This window comes from Neoarius graeffei, chromosome 19 (genome assembly GCF_027579695.1).
Source record: "Neoarius graeffei isolate fNeoGra1 chromosome 19, fNeoGra1.pri, whole genome shotgun sequence".
NCBI classification, from domain to species: domain Eukaryota; kingdom Metazoa; phylum Chordata; class Actinopteri; order Siluriformes; family Ariidae; genus Neoarius; species Neoarius graeffei.
Window position 1 is genome coordinate 15,361,480 of NC_083587.1, and position 14,759 is coordinate 15,376,238.

The 14,759-nt window shown below is 42.2% G+C and overlaps 1 protein-coding gene across 3 annotated transcripts in view; it reads right to left on the bottom strand.

The window, feature by feature from the left end:
* The window catches only part of LOC132867029 (protein CIP2A homolog), a 94,304-nt gene that overhangs the window by 41,244 nt on the left and 38,301 nt on the right, over positions 1-14,759 (bottom strand). For all 3 annotated transcript variants that reach the window (XR_009650668.1, XM_060899716.1, XM_060899715.1), the window contains exons 5-7: positions 6,161-6,257; positions 5,933-6,055; positions 5,696-5,841 (exon numbers count right to left, since the gene is read on the bottom strand). Coding sequence is in view for 2 of the 3 variants with exons in the window: in XM_060899716.1 (XP_060755699.1) it covers positions 5,696-5,841; positions 5,933-6,055; positions 6,161-6,257 (366 nt within the window). In the remaining variant the exon portion in view is untranslated. The remainder of the gene's footprint in view (positions 1-5,695; positions 5,842-5,932; positions 6,056-6,160; positions 6,258-14,759) is intronic.

The following is a 14,759-nucleotide window of genomic DNA, read 5'->3' on the forward strand; positions in this document are numbered from 1 at the left end:
CTGAATCTGCAACAGGTAAGCAGCTTGGTGTGAAGAAATCAACTGTGGGAGCAATTACTAGAAAATGGAAGACATACAAGACCACTGATAATCTCCCTCGATCTGGGGCTCCACGCAAGATCTCACCCCGTGGGGTCAAAATGATCTCAAGAACGGTGAGCAAAAATCCCAGAACCACATGGGGGGACCTAGTGAATGATCTGCAGAGACCTGGGACCAAAGTAACAAAGGCTACCATCAGTAACACACTACGCCGCCAGGGACTCAAATCCTGCTGTGCCAGACGTGTCCCCCTGCTTAAGCCAGTACATGTCCAGGCCCGTCTGAAGTTTGCTAGAGAGCATTTGGATGATCAAGAAGAGGATTGGGAGAATGTCATATGGTCAGATGAAACCAAAATAGAACTTTTTGGTAAAAACTCAACTTGTCGTGTTTGGAGGAGAAAGAATGCCGAGTTGCATCCAAAGAACACCATACCTACTGTGAAGCATGGGGGTGGAAACATCATGCTTTGGGGCTGTTTTTCTGCAAAGGGACCAGGACGACTGATCCGTGTCAAGGAAAGAATGAATGGGGCCATGTATCGTGAGATTTTGAGTGAAAACCTCCTTCTATCAACAAGGGCATTGAAGATGAAACGTGGCTGGGTCTTTCAGCATGACAATGATCCCAAACACACCACCCAGGCAACGAAGGAGTGGCTTCGTAAGAAGCATTTCAAGGTCCTGGAGTGGCCTAGTCAGTCTCCAGATCTCAACCCCATAGAAAATCTTTGGAGGGAGTTGAAAGTCCGTGTTGCCCAGCGACAGCCCCAAAATATCACTGCTCTAGAGGAAATCTGCATGGAGGAATGGGCCAAAATACCAGCAACAGTGTGTGAAAACCTTGCGAAGACTTACAGAAAATGTTTGACCTCTGTCACTGCCAAGAAAGGGTATAGAGTGCTTCAAGATCAGCACGAACCCAGCGGCGGCCATATCGGAAGTCAAACGTCGCTGTGTCAGTGCATTGTTGTTGCTCAGCGAAGCAAAATGCCGAATACGTGTCATTGGTGTGTGTGTGTGTGTGTGTGTATATATATATATATATATATATATATATATATATATATATATATATATATATATATTAGTGCTGTCAAAATATTTAATCGCGATTAATGTCGCGACAGTCATAGTTAACTCACGATTAATCGCAATTTAATCGCACATTTTTGTCACATAAAAAAACATTGTAATTCTCTTATCGGCATAAAAAAAGTGAATGGGCTTGCTTTGTACCAATGTTTTTTTTTTTTTTATTGCAAAGCATAACACGTCCTGACAGCCACTGCAAAGTGAAAACTAAGCCGAGCACCGGCGCGGGGCTAGCAAGAGAACCATGAGTGAAATGATCTACTGTTTGAGTTAGTCTACAACTCTAATCAGAGAGATAGGTTACACAGTGACAGTAGGCTTGACATGCTTGATTATAATATAAAGTACACTATTATATTAAGTTTAAGTTGTTTGTTGATAAATATTGCATTGAATCTGATCTTTACTGTTTCAGCTCACTTAACACATTTTGTACTTTTACACTTTCTGCCTGTTGATGCGTCGCGCTGTCCAATCAGAGGCGGCCAAATTTGCATATTACAGGAAGGATTTCTGGGATAGCATTGAGTTTACAGTTCAGAGGGATCTGGCTTCTTTAGATGCTGTCTTCTTAAAACTGAATAAATATTTAAAAAGAGCCAAATTAGCCAGTCTTTTGAATGGCTCTTTTCAAAGAACGGATCACAAAGATGCGGATCCCATCAAAGAGCCATAAATCCCACCTCTACTAGCGCGCCCTGCCCGCGCTGGTTCTTTGGGGTGGGGGGGGCGGAGGACTCTGGCTGTGCGGGACGTGGCATTACAGTCTAGCTGCTATCGGTTTTCTAAGCAAAGTCTCTGTTCCAAGTTCCTGGCAGTTTCAAAAGCTTATGAAAAACCTACATCATGTCACAGAGCGTTAATCTCGCGATAAAAAAATTATCGCCATTAAAATTGAGTCAAATTAACGGGTTAATAACGCGACATTTTTGACAGCAGCACTAATTTTATATATATATATATATATATATATATATATATATATATATATATATAAAAATATAGTGTGTGTATGTATACACACGTACACACACATATATACACACACACACACACACACACTAGTGCATCTCAAAAAATTAAATATTGTGAAAAAGTTCAATATTTTCCATCAGTTATTTAAGAAAGTGAAAATGTTATATATTATAGACTCATTACACAAACTAAAATGTTTCAAGCATTTTTCCATTTTAATTTTAATCAGTATGGCATACAGTACAAAAACAAAAAAACCCATCTCAAAATATTAGAATATTTCATTTCGAGTTTAAGTAAAACAGTATGAACACAGTGTATCTCTGTCTAGTTCAGTACACACAACCACAATCATGGGGAAGACTGCTGACTTGACTGTTGTCCAGAAGATGATCACTGATGCCCTCCACAAGGAGGGTAAGCCACAAAAGGTCATTGCTGAAAAGGGTGGCTGGAAAAGGTGCACAAGCAACAGAGATGGCAGCAGTCTTGAGAGGATTGTCAAGAAAAGTTGATTCAAGAACTTGGGAGAGCTTCACAAGGAGTGGACTGAGGCTGGTGTCAGTGTATCAAGACCCATCATGAACAGACATCTTCAAGAAAGGGGATACAACTTTCGCATTCCTAATATCAAGCTACTCCTGAGCCAGAGACAATGTCAGAAGTGTCTTATCTGGGCTAAGGAGAGAAAAGGACTGTTGCTCAGTGGTACAAATTCCTCTTTTCAGATGAAAGTACAACCCCGATTCCAAAAAAGTTGGGACAAAGTACAAATTGTAAATAAAAACGGAATGCAGTAATTTACAAATCTCAAAAACTGATATTGTATTCACGATAGAACATAGACAACATATCAAATGTCGAAAGTGAGGCATTTTGAAATTTCATGCCAAATATTGGCTCATTTGAAATTTCATGACAGCAACACATCTCAAAAAAGTTGGGACAGGGGCAATAAGAGGCTGGAAAAGTTAAAGGTACAAAAAAGGAACAGCTGGAGGACCAAATTGCAACTCATTAGGTCAATTGGCAATAGGTCATTAACATGACTGGGTATAAAAAGAGCATCTTGGAGTGGCAGCGGCTCTCAGAAGTAAAGATGGGAAGAGGATCGCCAATCCCCCTAATTCTGCGCCGACAAATAGTGGAGCAATATCAGAAAGGAGTTCGACAGTGTAAAATTGCAAAGAGTTTGAACATAATCATCTACAGTGCATAATATCATCAAAAGATTCAGAGAATCTGGAAGAATCTCTGTGCGTAAGGGTCAAGGCCGGAAAACCATACTGGGTGCCCGTGATCTTCGGGCCCTTAGACGGCACTGCATCACATACAGGCATGCTTCTGTATTGGAAATCACAAAATGGGCTCAGGAATATTTCCAGAGAACATTATCTGTGAACACAGTCCACCGTGCCATCCGCCGTTGCCAGCTAAAACTCTATAGTTCAAAGAAGAAGCCGTATCTAAACATGATCCAGAAGCGCAGACATCTTCTCTGGGCCAAGGCTCATTTAAAATGGACTGTGGCAAAGTGGAAAACTGTTCTGTGGTCAGACGAATCAAAATTTGAAGTTCTTTATGGAAATCAGGGACACCGTGTCATTCGGACTAAAGAGGAGAAGGACGACCCAAGTTGTTATCAGCGCTCAGTTCAGAAGCCTGCATCTCTGATGGTATGGGGTTGCATTAGTGCGTGTGGCATGGGCAGCTTACACATCTGGAAAGACACCATCAATGCTGAAAGGTATATCCAGGTTCTAGAGCAACATATGCTCCCATCCAGACGACGTCTCTTTCAGGGAAGACCTTGCATTTTCCAACATGACAATGCCAAACCACATACTGCATCAATTACAGCATCATGGCTGCGTAGAAGAAGGGTCCGGGTACTGAACTGGCCAGCCTGCAGTCCGGATCTTTCACCCATAGAAAACATTTGGCACATCATAAAACGGAAGATACAACAAAAAAGACCTAAGACAGTTGAGCAACTAGAATCCTACATTAGACAAGAATGGGTTAACATTCCTATCCCTAAACTTGAGCAACTTGTCTCTTCAGTCCCCAGACGTTTACAGACTGTTGTAAAGAGAAAAGGGGATGTCTCACAGTGGTAAACATGGCCTTGTCCCAACTTTTTTGAGACGTGTCATCATGAAATTTAAAATCACCTGATTTTTCTCTTTAAATGATAAATTTTCTCAGTTTAAACATTTGATATGTCATCTATGTTTTATTCTGAATAAAATATGGAATTTTGAAACTTCCACATCATTGCATTCAGTTTTTATTTACAATTTGTACTTTGTCCCAACTTTTTTGGAATCGGGGTTGTACATTTTGCATTTAATTTGGAAATCACGGTTCTAGAGTCTGGAGGAAGAGTGGAGAGGCACAGAATCCAAGGTGTTTGAAGCCCAGTGTGAAGTTTCCACAGTCTGTGATGATTTGGGGTGCCATGTCATCTGCTGGTGTTGGTCCACTGTATTTTATCAAGTCCAAAGTCAACACAGCCATCTACCAGGAGATTTTAGAGCAATTCATGCTTCCATCTGCTGATGAGCTTTTTGGAGATGCTGATTTCCTTTTCCAGCAGGACTTAGCACCTACCCACAGTGCCAAAACTACTACCAAATGGTTTGCTGACCATTATATTACTGTGTTTGACTGGCCAGCCAACTTGCCTGACCTGAACCCCATAGAGAATCTGTGGTGTATTGTCAAGAGGAAGATGAGAAACACCCAACCCAAAAATACAGATACGCTGAAGGCTACTATGAAAGCAACCTGGGCTTCAATAATACCTCAACAGTGCCACAGACTGATCACCTCCATGCTACACCACATTGATACAGTAATTCATGGTAAAGGAGCCCCAACCAAGTATTGAGTGTATAAATGAATATACTTTTCAGAAGTTGGACATTTCTGTATTGTAAATCCTTTTTTTGATTGATCTTAGGGAATATTCTAATAATTTGAGATACTGGAGTTCTGATTTTCATGAGCTATAAGCCATAATCATCAAAATTAAAACAAAAAAGGCTTTAAATATTTCACTTTGCATGTAATGAATATAGAATATATGAAAGTTTACCTTTTTGAATTAAGTTATGAAAAAAAGGAACTTTTTCATGGTATTCTAATTTTTTGAGATGCACTAGTATGTGTGTATTTTATATATATATATATATATATATATATATATATATATATATATATATATATATATACACACACACACACACGAAGAGAGAGAGACATATGAAGCAGGTTGGGGTGCAAGTCAGAAAAATCAAAAACAATGCAACCAGAGTAGTTAAAAACAAGTTAATGAGTGAATATTAGGAGATTTACAACACGCTGAACTGTCTGTGTCTATTTTTAATCTCCTCATCACCAGAGGTAAATCAAGCTTTCCTTCAATTTTATTTCTGATGATAATAAACCTAATCTAGTCTAGGCAGTCAGCCGATATTAATAAAAGAATAATAACGCTGTTATAGCTGCAGTGAAAGCATCATCAGTCATTAATAGTGTTTTTTGGTTTGTTTGTTTTTATAGCTCAGCAATGAGCCTACTTAGTGAGGTAATCAGCAATCTTGGCGTTTTTCAGCAGATCCACCAATAAGTCGACGGCATAGTTCCTTGTCAGGGTTCCATCTCCATTCACTGTGATGTTAAAGATGAGCTGGAAAGTCTGGTGAATGTTTTTTGCATTGAACAACTGAAACCACAAGTGCACAGAAACAGAAAGTTATGGTTTAAAACCACAGTGCAACAAATGACAAGATCACAGAAGCGTCGTCAGTGAATACCTTTTGGCCCACTTCCTCACTGAGGGTAAGGCTGGACAAGATTGAGAGCGCGAAGACAACCACAGTGAGACAGTTGTGACCAAGAAGGTTCAGTAAAGCTCTGTAGAAAGCTTTAACATTACTCTGGAGAGTTTAAAAAAGAAAAAAGGGACAAACAAAATTCAATAGTAGTTTCACTGAAGCATGGAAATAAGGGGGCGGGGCATAAATGGAGGGAGAGTTCCCTACCTGACTCTTGATCTGCACCTGTACAGACTGGTTGTGTCGACACAGATTAGCCATCAGGCCTAAGCACGGCTTGGTGATGTCATCATTCTGAGACTGGCTGCAAGCACAAAGAGAGAGAACCTGAGTCAACTTCATGCATCGATCTTTCAGACAACTTCAAATAGTACTGGGCCCCTCACAGGGAGGAAAAAAAACAAAACAAAACATGCAATTATTGCTCTTTTGCACTACATGTATAGGTTTAAGGGCTGGTTTCAAAATTATTGGCACCCCACGGAAAGAATAACAGCACTGCGCATCCTATTGTAATTACCAAGATTGGAGTGTCATGATCCGCCCCGGACTTCCACTCTGGAGATTTACTATCTCCCAGTTCAGCACAATCCGGATCCGGGACGGCACTTCCACCTTACCGACATTCACTTCCTGGTCTGCTCTGCTGTGTATAAATAGGCCGTTCTCAAAAGGGGACAGTGTTGCCAGATTGGGCGGTTTTGAATTCTACTTTGCGGGCAAAAAATGGCTTGGGCAGGTTGACAAAATTTGGGCGGGTTTTTATCAGATGTTTATAAATATTTTGCACCAACGTTCTGTGTGAGAATGCAGCCAGAGACACTTATATAGCCTTAGAAGGACTTTGATGCAGCACTTTCTATGTACTGTCTACATCCACTAGTCTACATCCAATCCAATCCATATTAAACACTTCTGTGACCCAATCAGAGATCGTGGGCATCACACGACACAGAGTGCAGTTAGTGAACGACGGCTAGTCAAGATGCCAAAGTTGGCAAAATACAAAAAAAAAAAAAAACAGTATCAGGATAACAGATGAAGAAAATACATGGATGTAGACAAAAATAAATTCAGCAGAATAACTAGGCCTATAAAATTAATAAAACAAACAGGATAAATAAAAAGATAGGCTTGGCCGCTATGGAGTAGGCTGTGTTTGACGCGAGCTCCCGTTAAGCCTCTATTTTAAGCGAAAAAAGTAAAGGGTAATCCATCTCATGCTACAGTAAACTGTTTCTACACTCAATCGGACAGTGTAACAAATCCACGGCGACATCCAGATGGAAACGAGGTTGAATACATTCAAGTTCACCGGACCCTCCAACACAAGGCCCAACACCTCCGGGGACCAGAGTACTGCCAAGATCCCAGCTAAAGTAACTCCGCCTTCACCTGCCTCGGGAAAGATGAACGTTGAAGGCTTGAAGTCAGAAATCCTTCTCTCTCTGAAAGAGGACATTTCAACTGTGTTGAAGTCAGAACTGAAAAATGCCCTCGCTGACGATTTTGAAATCCTCAAGAACGAGCTGAAGGCGGTGAAAACGGAGATAATAAACAACACCGCGGCGCTGAAGTACGAGATCGACCAGGCCAAAGTTAGCATCAAAGAGGTGGAGGGGGGGCTATCAGCATGGTCGAATGAAGTGGTTACTTTACAAGAAACTGAGTGAGATGAAGACAGAAATTGCAAAACTGAAAGCGAAATGTGAGGATATGGAAGGGCGGTCGAGGAGATGCAACATAAGAACCATTGGTGTACCCGAGACACCAGACTCCAGCACTACAACCTCTGTATCAAAGCTGCTAACTGAGGTGCTACAGTTGGATAAAGCGCCGCTGATCGATCGATCCCACCAGGGCCTAGGGCCGAAGAAGCCGGGCGGAAAACCTTGAGTCATCATTGCTAAGTAGGGGTGGGCAAAAATATCGATACGGTGATATATCGCGATACTTTGTCTTCCGATTCAATATCGATATTTTTTCAAATAATAAATCATGTTTCAGACGGGTTGTAAATCCAGTACGACTTCCGCACCTCCGCTCCACAAGGTATCGCTGTGCCGCTACCTCACTGCAAGGCACTCTTTGTCTTCTCTTTTTTTCCCGGTGGTTGCAGTGAGGAAAAAAAACAAGCAAGCATGGCTGTTAACGTAAACCTAGAGACGCCACCGAACTTTAAGGCAGATGTTTGGAGGCACTTTGGATTCCAAAGGAAAGGAGAAAAAAAAAAAAAAAAAAACAGTGAGCTGGACAAAGAGTACGCACTTTGCAAAACCTGTTTCGCTCCAATTAGATATTCAGGTAACACAACAAACTTGCGAACTTACTTAGCACGACACCACCCCGACATATTAGCTCAGCCGGAGCCACCGAAACCCGACCCGAAGCAAACTACACTGGACAGCGCCAAAGTCCTCCCGTCTACTTCAGTGACGTGTGACTTACTGTAACTGTGAACTTGATTTTGTCATTTAAGGCCAAAGGCAAGAAGCTGCACTTTATTTTGCATTTTCAATTTTAGTGTGTGTGAGAAACTGCATTTTATTTTGAGTATTTACTCTAAGTTCAGAAGAAACATGATTCACTGAGGTTTCAATTCGGTTTCAGTGTGTGGACACTGACCCACACTGCACTTTGTTTCATAATTGTGCTCAGGGAGACTAAGATGCACACTGCACTTTTCAATGTGTTCCAGACAGTGTGTTGTTCCTGCAAATATGTTGTAACTTGCGCTTGTGTAGTTACAATAAAATGGCATGGATAATTTGAATTACATTGTTTTGACTCAGTTTGTCCCATGAATTATCACTATCCTCTGATGTACATACAACTCGGATTTTAAGATGCATAATGCAGTTTACATTTTTCAGTGAACTATGTAGAATATCGCAATATATCGCAAAATTTTGATATCACAATATCGTATCGTGACTCAAGTATCATGATGCGTATCGTATCGTGACTCAAGTATCGTGATGCGTATCGTATCGTGAGGTCCTTGGCAATACTCACCCCTATTGCTAAGCTGCATTACTACCAGGATTGTGTCCAGATACTGCGACATGCTCGCACCCGGGGGTCCACTCCGTTTCAACGGGGAACCAATTACCATCTTCCCGGACTACACGGCAGCTGTACCTAAAGCTCGGGCGGCATTTACAGAGGTGAGGAAGCTACTTCGCGACCAAGAGGGAGTCTGGTATAGGATTCTGTTTCCAGCACGATTCTGAGTCACGTTCAGAGGGGAGGACAGGGAGTTTACTGACCCGGACAAAGCTATGACTTATGTCAAGAAAAACATCATCCCACTCACGGAGGCTGGAGAATGTCCGTGAGTCTGAATTTCTCGACTGAATACGTATGCCTCTGTTGACCTACGGGTATGTTAACCATGTGTACCACAGTGCCAGATGTCATTAGGTATAAATTTACAATCACAGTGTTTGCATTTTCTACATACTGTTCCGCTTTCTTATTGGTAACGCTGACCAGCTTGAACTGTGTGCTCATAGGCCGACATATTATTTCATGCTCGGCTTAAGGCCAATTTATGCTAACAACCCAGTCCTCGCAGATAGCGTCTGCGTAGCCCCCCCACCTTCGCAGACGCTCTGCGCGCACCTCCCAAAAATTGTGACCACCGCAGAAGCCTCGCAGACAGCGTCGCAGACAAGAGGGCTCTGATTGGTCCACTCTACATCCGCTGTACACGCACTTCCGCTTCCCTACTTTCCCGGTTTGGTTTGTTTTCACGACCGCCATTTTTAAAAACACGAGCGAAGATGGAGCAGCACAAAGAGCGGTTGATCGAGGAAGTGAGGAAGTACGGACATCTATACGACTCCAGTTCTAGTCATTATAAGTAACCGGAGGATAAACACTCCACTAACCACACCCACCAACTACTCCTAGCGATTTCGCGACTTCGCGCCCCCTTGCATTGTGGCGGTGAATAACATCGCGCACGCCTATTACTCCCTGCTCAACGATAAATTACAACTGTCTGCGAAAAGCTATCTGCGAAAGCCTTGTCGCAAGAGCATGCAGAGGCCCTTAGTGTTACTACTAGGTTCTGATTTGATGTTCTTACTTATAGGATCTCATCTCATCTCATTATCTCTAGCCGCTTTATCCTGTTCTACAGGGTCGCAGGCAAGCTGGAGCCTATCCCAGCTGACTACGGGCGAAAGGCGGGGTACACCCTGGACAAGTCGCCAGGTCATCACAGGGCTGACACATAGACACAGACAACCATTCACACTCACATTCACACCTACGGTCAATTTAGAGTCACCAGTTAACCTAACCTGCATGTCTTTGGACTGTGGGGGAAACTGGAGCACCTGGAGGAAACCCACGCGGACACAAGGAGAACATGCAAACTCCACACAGAAGGGCCCTCGCCGGCCCCGGGGCTCGAACCCAGGACCTTCTTGCTGTGAGGCGACAGCGCTAACCACTACACCACCGTGCCGCCCTACTTATAGGATATCATAGTTAAAATTAAAGACATGCTATTTCAGTTCCTGATTACTATTATGAGTCGGAGATGGGATCAAGTCACACATGTGCAAGTCTCAAGTAAGTCTCAAGTCTTAACCTTCAAGTCCCAAGAAAGTCCCAAGTCTTTTTTGTCTTGGGCAAGTCAAGTCAAGTCCTATAATAAGTCAAGTCAAGTCACCTTAGGCGTATTGGCGTAATTTTAGCAGCAGAATATGAATTTAATACATTGAAAAGGCAATACATAAGTAAATGTCAGTAAACATCCCTGGCACATGTGCCCAACCTGTTAAATATTTGCATTTTAAATACTCATGTTCTGTAAAATACATCATGGAATAAAACAAAACAGTAATAATGTCACAAAGTTATTTATTGATGGCAAAATTGATTGCAAGATTGAAAGCCAACTAAGTTTCTCACATTGTCATCAGCCAACAAGAAAAATAAACAGACAAAGTGTTATAAAAACATATTACGATAGGAGTCATTTTGAAGGAGTAATGTATTTTGAACTTCTTGGCTTGCTATGATAAAGTCAGAGGTATCGATGCCAGGTCCATAGTGTAAACACTCTACCATGTATTCATATTCACAACTTAAACCTAGTTGATTGACCTTCCTGCGTTTTTTTTCTTTTTTTTACTGCTTTAACTTGTTATAAGTATCATGTTTCATAGTTCACTCTCGCCTGCACAACAGATTCCATGATGCCTTGCATCACAAATTGCAGATCTACACACTACTGCCTCATTCATTAATTTTTATATTTTATTTATTTCTGATCAGTGATGGGAATAACAGCAGCCGCTACTAACACCTTTACTTGATCCAGTAACGGGCCATCTAATTAAATATTAGGGATGCACCGAAATGAAATTTTGGGGCCGAAGTCGAACACCGTGTCTAATGCCGTACACACTATGTTTAATGTAATTGTACACCCTGAAGTTTAAGAACAGCAAAGGAAGATGAAAAATTCAGGGAGCTGTCTGTCTCATCTCATCTCATCTCATTATCTCTAGCCGCTTTATCCTTCTACAGGGTCGCAGGCAAGCTGGAGCCTATCCCAGCTGACTACGGGCGAAAGGCGGGGTACACCCTGGACAAGTGGCCAGGTCATCACAGGGCTGACACATAGACACAGACAACCATTCACACTCACATTCACACCTACGGTCAATTTAGAGTCACCAGTTAACCTAACCTGCATGTCTTTGGACTGTGGGGGAAACCGGAGCACCCGGAGGAAACCCACGCGGACACGGGGAGAACATGCAAACTCCGCACAGAAAGGCCCTCGCCGGCCCCGGGGCTCGAACCCAGGACCTTCTTGCTGTGAGGCGACAGCGCTAACCACTACACCACCGTGCCGCCCGCTGTCTGTCTCATTTTTCACAAAAAAATAAAACTAAACAATATATAAATAAATACATATAAATAGTAAATGCAAAAGTTAATGAAAAAAAACACCCCATTATGGTAGCCTACTCATGCAGAGAATTGGCATTCTGTTATGTGCGTAGTTAAAAGAGGGTAGGACGACACCTTGGGTTAACGGGGCATAAGCATCTCTAATCACGTCAGATGAGATGATTATTATTAATAAGATACACGTGGAGAAACCTGAAGAAGTGACTTCGATGTATGTTTGCGCCAGTAAAAAAAAAAAAACAAAAACCAAAGGATAGAGAAATGTGTCAGACATAATTTAGGTCTCAAAAAGAAGACCTGTTCGCCCGTGCAAAAGTGACATCATCTTACCCCATATGACAAGCTACAGAGGTGTGTGCAAAAGCGCTCTCTCCCTCTTCGAGGCTGCCTCAGCCTGTGCGGAGCGGGGACATACGACTTTGGCGCGGGAGTCTTGGTTCCCACTATAATAGATTGTTACGAAAATAAATGTTAAATGAAATATGCATCCCGCGCATTCCTTTCCACAGGAACTTTGCTCACAACGTTTCGGTCGTGGCTAACGCACTGTCCTCCTTACCACAAGTGCAACGTTTCAGGAACAATACGGAAAGGACCAAAGCCGGATTAACTATATGGGCCTGCGGCACAGTGCCCAGGGGCACTAACCACTCACAGCCAGTGGGGGGGCACCACATGACAGAAACTTTAAAAATATTTTTCGAGAATGTTTGTACACTTAAAATGGTTATACACTTGACATTGTTAAATAGTCATATATAATTCATTATGAACACTAATTTCATAAGAACAACAACAACAATCATAATTCTGAGCAAGAGTGGCCTATGTGACCATTAACCCCCCCTTTCCTCAACCTGTCAGTTGAGCCAGTCCACCTACGGTGAAATGTATCAATTTTTTAAAAACCGCGGTAGAAATGAAAAATGGACAGACATCAATTGAGTGGTTGTGCGAAGAGAAAATTAAAAAAAGAGAAAGACTCCAGGCGTGTAGCTGCAATTAAAAATGTTCCAGTGTTAGATCGTTTTTTTTATAAAAACATCGACAACTGCTGTCACTACCAGCGCTGAAGCCGGGAGGAGGGGATGTGCGAAGCCACTTTAAGCCAGGTAGAGATCAGCTCACACCATGGTGACGAGAAGGAAGACGAGGGTATTATGGATGTCAACCCAGCGCAGCTGACGCCAGTAGAACACTTCTCTATTTCAACTGATCCTGCGCTACGGGGAGAACATGTCAAGGTTCATACAGAACAGATACTCTTTGAATTGATACACATATGTACATTGTACATCTGAATATGCCGTACTGGATGTTATTTGAATTTATATTTCGAATTGAGACATTTGAATATGTTGCCTAGATCGATGCTATTTTAATTGATACACATTTTGAATTGGCACATTTGAATATGCTGTATTGTATATAGATGGATGCTGTTGAAATTGCTGATGCTGCTTGAATTGATACACATTTTGAATTGAGACATTTTAATATGGATAGAATAGAGTATGGATGCTTTGAAGGTTTTTATTGAGACATACAAATATATGCTGCTCATTTTTGAATAAGACATTTCAATATGCCTACATGCATATCGTTGGTTGTTTTCAGTGAATTTGATGGGCTGATGTAGCCTACTTAATAAATTTTCAATGAGGAAGAATGACCTTGTTTATGTGTACTATTGTTTATGTATATGCTACTATTTTTGACAGCAAAGGGCAAGGTTTGTGAGTGTGTGCAGGAGGTTACTGAACGCGTGTGCGCAGGGTGGTGGTGGTGGTGGTGGTGGTGTGTGTGTGTGTGTGGGTGGGGGGGCACTTGAGGTATAGTGCCCAGGGGCACCGCATTGGCTTAATACAGCACTGGAAAGGACAGTGCACGGGATTCATCTTTCCTTGGACAATTACCCAGAGACTTTTTAAATGACCTCACTGGGAAATATCCAATGCACCTGTTCAGTTACAGAGTTGTGCTCTCTAAATTGTAGTCATTCAAACCATTGTTTTGGCGGCTGGTAGCCTGTTATACTAAATGTAAATTCATGGTTTGGATGACTGCACAATTTATTTTCGTAACACTGCGTTACAGCGGGAACCGAGACTCCCGCGCACAGTCAGCCTATTTTGCAGAGTTTAGTATTGCTGCTAGCCTGTATTCAAACAGCGAGTGGCATGCCGGGGAATCCAAATCGTGGCGCTTTTTTCAATAGTGCATGATAGGCAGTGGGACGGAGTTTTCTTTTCTTTTTTGATCGGGTAGTGTGACGAAAAAAAATGTGCAGGTTGCTGCACTGCTATTTCAAACGGCTATGATAAACTCCCCTGCCTCTATGCCCTATGGACAGTCTGGCTAATGTACACGAACACACTTACACGAATTTGTACTGCTCATGAACGTGTCACAAGCTGACCATTAGCTTAACCCTGAAACAGAACAACAGGGTAGGAAGCTGCTTATGTTATTCAGCATCACGACTGCAAAGTGCACAATCAACTTACTACTACTGATATACAATATCATTAAACCTGACGTAACTACATTGCTTACCAGCATTCACATAAGAATTTCACAATAATAAACTGAATCCCTAGCTACATCTGCAATGGCTAAAATCCTCCTACCGCTCACTCTCGTGGCTAACATTGGCTAACGAGGAGTTTAGCTGCTATCACCAAATAACAACACATTAATAAACTTACTGGGCAGAATGGATCTTCAAATGCTGGACGAAATTGGAGGTCGTGGTCTGGCTGTCAGAAATCGTCACGTTGCAAATCTTGCACTGCGCCGTTCGTCGTTTACCTCTAGGCAGTAGCCCTTGAAGCCGAAAGTGATTACTCTTGGGATGGCTGACATGATG